General features: G+C 63.3%; 1 protein-coding gene across 1 annotated transcript; it reads right to left on the bottom strand.

Moving 5' to 3' along the window:
* Positions 1 to 940: 940 nt before the first annotated feature.
* Positions 941 to 5,278, bottom strand: UNCX (UNC homeobox). The gene is made up of 3 exons (XM_027961248.3): positions 4,871 to 5,278; positions 4,444 to 4,619; positions 941 to 2,457 (listed from the first exon to the last, which is right to left on the bottom strand). Exons 1-3 carry the CDS (start codon positions 5,142 to 5,144, stop codon positions 1,321 to 1,323), a joined length of 1,587 nt encoding a protein of 528 aa, XP_027817049.1. The 5' UTR covers positions 5,145 to 5,278; the 3' UTR covers positions 941 to 1,320.
* Between the last annotated feature and the right edge of the window lie 2,222 nt (positions 5,279 to 7,500).

The following is a 7,500-nucleotide window of genomic DNA, read 5'->3' on the forward strand; positions in this document are numbered from 1 at the left end:
TTGGGATTTTGCGGAGTGGCGGGAGTGGGGTGGGGGGGGATGCAGAATTCGTGGCAGTTCACTTCGGGGTGGGGCGGCTGCAGGCAGGGGAGGGGGCTGGGGGCTGGCTGCAGGCTCCAGCCAAGTTTGCTAATATTTCTTCGCTGCAGATGTCCTGAAGCCCCCGAAGGGTCCCCCGGGGACCCGGACCCTATTAGAACAAATGTGCACTGCTTTTGTAAAGAGGCGCGTTGGCGGCGCCTGCCCTATTACAGGCGACACATGATCAATAGGTTGATAACGCAGCAACATCAATATAAGCGACAGAACAATGAGGGATATCATTGGGCATCTATCTTAATATAGCCGGCTACAAGAGCGCTGACAAAGAGTGCAGCTCATGAAAATTCCGCCCCACGATTCGCCATCTCCGCTCCAATATGCGCACGCACTCCCCCAGCTGCCGGCGCTATTATTCTCCAATTTCAATTTGACACCCCAGCCTTTCATGCTAATTCTATTATTGTAGGAAGTTTATGTGATTTCATATCACTAGAAATCGGTAATGTATAATAACCCTTTGGGCAAGAAACCCAGTCCCCGCAGCAGCCACCGGAAAATAATTACTTTCATATCAAAACTCTGCAGGAGCCCAGCGGCCCGGCCCTTGCAGCCCCCGGCTCCGTCACCCCGCGCGTGTGCCAGTGCGCGGGGGCGCGCGCGCGCGTGTGGCGCCCGGGAGGAGGGAGGGGCGCGGGGGAGGGCAGGAGAGAGGAGCTGTGGGTGCATAAATTTGTTCAATCAGAAAACACAAACACACACGCACACAAAAGGAGGCATTAAGCGCGGATCTCGGGGGAGGTGAGGAGCCTGGTCCCACCCTCGGGGAGAGGAGAGGAAGGCGGGGCGGGGCAGGGGCCGGGCTGGGCACTCAGATGTTGGAAAAAGTGGACCGGAGAGCTTGCGTTTGACCAGCTTTATTTATAAAAAATGGTACATATATAAATATTCTTAGACATTTTTGCATTTTACGAGGCTGAGGATTCTCGTTGTGGGTTCTGTGGGGGTGGGGCTTTCTTTTTTCTTTTTTTTTTTTTTTTTGTGCTCCTTTGAGAGGAGGAGGGTCTCAACCCCCCGGTCCTGGGTTGCTGCCTACATCCGAACTGATAACAGCGTTTTTCTTAAAAAAAAAAAAATAATAATAATAAAAGTAAAAGGAAGGAAACGGAAGAAAGAGGAAAGAGCAGTGTTTCGAAGCCGATCACCTGATTCTGCTGTGTGAGCCGCAGCCTGAGCGAGCGGGCGCAGGCCGGCTGAGCGCCTCCCCGGCCCGCCGCGCCCTCAGTCCATGGCCAGCTCCTCGCCATCCAGCGCGCTGGGTCCCGTCGAGGCGCCTGGCTCGGGGGCCCCGCCGACGGCTGGCTCTGCAGCGGGGCTGGGAGCCGGCAAGCCAGGCCCGGGCGACGGCGAGAGCGGCGGCGGCGGCGGGGCCGCTGGGCAGGCGGTGCCCGCATCCGCGCAGTCCCCACCGCCGCCCTCGGCCGAGGCCGCGGCATCCCGAAAAGGCGCCGGGGTCGGGGCCCCCGGGGAGGCGACAGCGTCGGGGCTGCGGCGCGCGAAGGCCGAGTCCGGAGCGCCGCCGGGCCCCTGGAAGGCCCCGAAGCTGGCCTGGGCAGGCGGGGCGGGCGGCACGGCGGGCGCGGGAGGCGCGTCCTTGGGCGCGGGCTCCGGGCCCGCGCCGCCCTTGAGTGCGGCCTGCGGCACCAGGAAGCCGAGCGGCTGCGTGATGGGATAAAGCAGAAAGTGGCCCTTGCCGATGAGGGTCCTCGGCGCGCACGGCAGCCCGGGTGTGAAGTCCAGCCCCGCGGCAGCCGCGTTGGCGGGGGGCGCTTTCCGGCGCGGCGGCGAGTCGGACAGCAGGCTCTCCACGCTGAACGGGCTGGCCTTGGGCGGGCCCGCGGCCCCGCGCTCAGCCGCCACTGCCCCGGGTGCACACGGGGCCGCGTCCTTGTCCACGGGGCGGCCTAGCCGCGGCTGCGGGCCAGCGCCGCTTCTTTGGCTCGGGAAAAAGGCGGGGTCGCAGGTGCCGGGCGCAGGCGGCTCGCCAGGCGGTGCGGGCGGTGCTCCCGCCGCGCCAGCGCTGTGCGCTCCGGGGCCCCTGGCCGCGGCGGCAGGCGGCGGCGGCTCGGGCGGCTCCGGGGACAGGCCGCCGCCGCCGCTGTCGCTGTCGGAGCTGGGCGCGCTGTGCAGGGACAGGCCGCCGGGCGAGGGCAGGTGGCGGCTCTGGCTCTTGAGCAGCTTCTTCTCGTGTTTCCGCTTCTTCTTCTCCATCTTTTCCAGCTCCTTGCGCGCGATCTCCTCCGGGTCCATCGGCTCTCCGCTGCACGTGGTCGGGTGCGAGTTGTGCGCCGGCCGCCCCGGGCCCTTCTTGGTGTTCTCCTTCTTCCTCCACTTGGCGCGGCGGTTTTGGAACCAGACCTACAGCAGCCGGATAGGGGAGAGGAGGGGGGGCTCGGTCAGGCGGCGGGGGGCTTCGGGCCTCCCCACTCCCCCCCCCCAGACAGGCCTGCACAGCCTCGGCTCCGGCCAGGGGGCGGCAGCTGAGCCACGCGGCCCAGCCGGCCCTGAGCCAGACCTCGGTGTCAGGCTGCAGGCGTATCTTTTTCCACCCAGAAGGAGGCCGACGGGGCCTCTTGCCGGCTTCCCGCTTCAGCTTCTCACCTCACAGAACTGGGAGCTGCCCCTTCGTTGGGCAGGACTGGTCTGGCCCCTGACCGAGGGCGCTGGGTTCCTGGTTGGGAGGCAGAGGGCAGGGCCCCCTCTCGCCCCTCCTGGCTTCTCACAGCTTGGGTTCTAAGCAGCCCGACTGGCCCAGGGCTGAGCGTCTGGCCTGAGGACCAGGAGCAGCAGGGCTCAGCTGCCCTCCACACCTGTCTTCAGCTCCCTGGGGACTGAGTCAAAGCCCGGATTTGGGGGTTTCCCGTGAAGGGAAATCTGGGTGCTTTTTCTCCCAGAAGGAACTGGGGGGCTGAACTTGGGAGGGCGAGCTTCAGCAGCCTGCTCTCCCCCACCCCGTTTCTCTGAAAGCTCCAGGCCAGAGCACCAGCACAGCCCTCTGGAACTGGCTGGGCTTGGCCGGAACCAGGGGACTGGCAGCCAGCGGCCAGGCCTTGCTGAGGAGCAGCCAGGGCCCACCCGCCCCTTCGCCCTCTCCGCAGGCCTGGTCCTGGGAGCCCCGCGGGCCTGCAGGGTGCTAGCAGCCCTAGACCCTGGCTCCAGCACCACAGAGTCAGATCCCGAGGAGCCCTGGCACAGGACCCTCCCCGTAAAATCTCGGCAATTCGAATTCTTTGTTCCCGGCTGTGTAGAGACCCGCACACTAGCAGGCCGGCCCGGTCACCGGGAGCCTTTTCAGTGCCAACGTTCTGGGTATTAAGTGGTAACCTCCCCAGGACTGCTGCTGCCCTTTCTCTCTTTTTAAATATCTTTTTTTTTGGGGGGGGGTGTAAATCCCCGTCTGCCTAGAGTTACCCAGAATCACTCATTACCACGTTGAAGGAGGAATGAAGAGGTCTTGACTCCACTTAAGACACTTAGAACAAATTGGATAAAAGGATTTACAAACAGAAAAGGTCAATCAGGGAGGCCCCGGCACAGGAGAGGACACCTTTCTAGACAAAGCTATTGGTGCTAAACAGGCGCCTCCAAGTCCGGCGCCCACATCGTGGCCCATGCCCTGCTCCCCACCACACCGACCTAAAAAAGATGTCTGTACTTTAGGGAAACATTTAATTATGCATGATTCATCTTGAATTTTCAACGCACCAAATCGACACTGTATTTTTAAGAAGAATACCGCCGACAGTCTCGGAAGAAAATCAAATTACAGGAGGGAAAAAAAGATGTAACCGACGGTGTTAAAGATTCAGACACCCTACCCCCCCCCCCGCCCCGCCCCGCATGTTTTAAGTGTTGAAGTTTCCGCCTCAGCTGCCCCCGTCTGCAAAGTGATAAATATGTTTCCATGTGAATATTTCAGAGACGAAAGTAAACAAACGCGCTAGCCGCAGGCTGGGGGACGAGCCCCCAGCCCCGGCACGGAGGCGTCAGGCCCGCCTTCTCCGGGTCTCCTCCAAGTCCGAGCCGGGCCGGGTCCTCCTGGCCACCTCGCCCGCCCCAGCCTCGTGTCGCGCGATCGCCGGACCCCATTGTCACGCAGCTCCCCGGTTCGGACGCAGCTCCCGTTCGCCGGCCCCTCCCGAGCCGCCTCGGCTCCCTCCCGGGAAACCCGCCTCGCTCTCCGCGGGGCGCCGAGCCCCCGGCCCCCAGCTTCCGGCCGGCGAGCGCGCGGCGGGCTCCGGCGGAGCCTGCGGTCTCCCACCTGGAGGTCGAGAACAAAGGCGCGCCGGGCCGCGCAGGCCGCCGGCGGGATGGCGACTCGCGGGGCGCACGGCGGGTCTTTACCTGAACTCGGGACTCGACCAGATCCAGGCGCAGCGCCAGGGCCTCGCGCATGAACACGTCGGGGTAGTGGCTCTCGTTGAACGCCTTCTCCAGCTCCTCCAGCTGCCAGCCGGTGAAGTTCGTGCGGGTGCGCCGCCGCTTGCAGCCCGGGCTGTCCTTGTCCGCGTCCCCCGAGTCTGCGGGCACGCACAGGACGCCGCGCGGCTCAGCCCCCGGCCCGGCCGGAGCGCGGCCGCCACCCGCTTTTGTCCAGGAAGGGCAGCCGGGCGGACAGGGCTGCCGCGCGCCCTGAGCCGGCGGCGAGCGGCGAGCGAGGCGGCCCCGGAGCGGCGGCCGCGGAGCCAGTTCCACGGCCGCCCGCGAGCCACTCCTTCGCCGGACGGGGCCCCCTACCCCCTGCGGCCCCCTCCCCGCCCGCCGCGCCTACCTGACAGCTTGAAGGGCTGGCTGTCGCCGCCCACCCCGCAGGCGGCCGGCAGCAGCGGCGTCGGGTTGACCACCGAGGCGGCGGCGGCGGCGCACGAGCCGCTGAGCAGGCCGTCGATGGAGAAGGGCACCGCGGCGGCGGCGGCCGACTGCAGCTGGTGGCCGGCCAGCTCGTACACGTGGTGGTGGCCCAGCGGGTAGGGGAAGCCCACCACGCCGCCCAGCGAGCCCCCGAACTGGGCATGCGGATGCTCCAGGAGGCGGCCGTCCATCATCTCGCGCGGGAGGCCGGCGGGGCGCGGGGGCGCGGGCCGGGGCCGGGGCGGGCCAGCGGCGGGAGGCGCGGACGGCGGCGGCGGAGACAGGCACCCGGAGCCCTACACATGCTTCGCCCGCTCTCCGGCGCTTTACTTTATCAACATCAAGCTCCCGGTAATTAGCCGCGGCCCGGGGAATTTGGGACCAATAAGAAGCGCTAATCGGCTCTGACGTCAGAGGCGTGCTGGGCGCACGGAGCCGTTTTCCATATCGATTGCTAATTATACCTGACATGCACCTCAATAAACAGTATCAGGAGCTGTCACAACAAGACCGGGGAGGGCGGGCGGGGCGCGGCCCGGCGCGGGCCCCCGGCGCGCCCCCCACCCCCGGCCCCGCCGGCCCCCGCCCGCGCCGCCACCCGCCGCCGGCCCCCGCCCCTCCGCAAATCACTAATAGATTTCCCTTTAAAACATTCACCGGCGTGTTGTGGGGATTTTTCACCAGAAATGCTGTACTCTCTGAACCTTTAAAGTGATGTTGCTCCAATTACAGAGAGACATTGAGCGGCAAATAGACTGATCCAATAATAGGAGATTCATCATCCGCTCTTTCCGAAACTGTCACATTGAATTTAAAACTACAAGGGTTTCTCATCTCCTCTCCGGCTCCAGGCGGCGGGGGAGGGGAGGAGGCGCAGGCCGGAGCGGGGGAGGAGGCGACTCCGAAAGAGACGGCTCCTAAGGAGGCAGCCCCGTCAATAAAAGAGGCGTAATTAATGCCCTCTTTGATTGATTGGCAGCACCCTCTCTACAGACGCAGGTGAGGGTGGCCCGGGAGGCACCCTGACACCACCCCACCCCCGTACCCCCCACCCGGGTGAAACCCGGCCTGGGGCAGAGAGAAGTGGAGGCGAGGAGAAGGGGAAAGTAGTTTGGGGTGGCGGCCAGTCAGGCCCCCTACACACAGAAGGGAAAAAATAAATATATCTCCCTTTGACTCGGCCTCTGAAGAATAGGGCCAAGGCGCCCAACCCATTTGTTGTAATTAAATTATGTTCCCAGAGAAGTATCACTCCCTTCCCCACGGTAAAATATTGATATACTCCGAGCTCAATCATTAAAGGATATATTCTTAAATAAGCAGCAAATGAGGACTGTGGGCAGAAGGGAAAGATACATATATCTTTCTATAAAACAGCCTTTGTAAAAAAAAAAAAAGTTGGTCAGTGGGAAGGTTGCATCGTGTTGCAGCCGGTCCCCAGGCAGGCAGAAGGTGCTCCTGAGCCTGTGACCCAGCCGGTCCTGGAGCTCCGCGGCCGGCGGCCTCGCACCCCAGGACAAAGCGACAGGCAAGGTGGCCTTTGGTGTAAGTGGCTTGGGCCAGGCTGCCCAGCCCCGAGCCGGGAGCCGGGGGAAGGGCAGGCCAGGGCTGTGAGTCTGCGCGCTGCGCGGGTCCTGGGCCGGGGCTCGCGCCGCACCTGTGCTCGCGTGTGCGTGCCCGGGGAGGTCGGCACACCACCACCGGGTGGACAGGAGGCGAGGGCGTGAGGGGGCGAGGCCCCACCCCGACCCGCTGGAGGACCGGGCGCCGGGCACGCGCCCTGGCGAGGGGCCGAACTGTGTGTACCGCCGCACAGGACCCGCGACAGGGCCGCACACGACCCTCCGCCCTTGCTCCGGACGGCAAGAGGCGCAGGGACGCGGGGCAGGCCCGAAACCTCGCCGAGAAGGAGAGGAGGCCTGCAATTCGGGGCCTTAACCCCTGCCTCCCCCCTCCTGTCGCGCTCGGAAAACGCTGCAAATATTAACGCGGAGGTCAGGGGCCAAGAGCACTACTTTTCGCCATAATTTAATTTCTTTCCCTATAAATACTAAATGTAAACTCTGTCCATCCGACTTGGTTTTGCCCGTAGCCATAGCGCCTCGCTCACTGTCGGTTCGCCGCCAGGAATGCGCGCGGCGCGTGTTTCTGAATACAGAGCTGTAATCAATTCGGCCCGAGAGGAGGGCAGGGGAGGGGGCGGGCGCCGGCCGGGCTCCCTCGCCCATCTCTCTTTATTATAATGAATTAATTCGACTTTATTTATCCCATTTTCTGGAGCTGACAGAATGTTAATTTGAGTTGAAATTTCGCTCGCCTCTCACTCTCTGACCCCTGGCCTTCAGATTGGCGTGTTGTAATAACCTGAATCTTTCAACAGAGGCCCTGATAATTGTTACCTTATTAGCATGCAAATTGTTTAATTAATATTATTATGAAGAAGCATACAATCCGTCCGTCACTTGACCTCAAGAGCGCGTCCGCGCCGCAGCCGGCTCGGCGCATCTCAATGTGGCCATTTCAATCGCCCGTGTTTTTAATGTTGGCCGG

This window comes from Ovis aries, chromosome 24, assembly GCF_016772045.2.
Source record: "Ovis aries strain OAR_USU_Benz2616 breed Rambouillet chromosome 24, ARS-UI_Ramb_v3.0, whole genome shotgun sequence".
Lineage (NCBI taxonomy): Eukaryota > Metazoa > Chordata > Mammalia > Artiodactyla > Bovidae > Ovis > Ovis aries.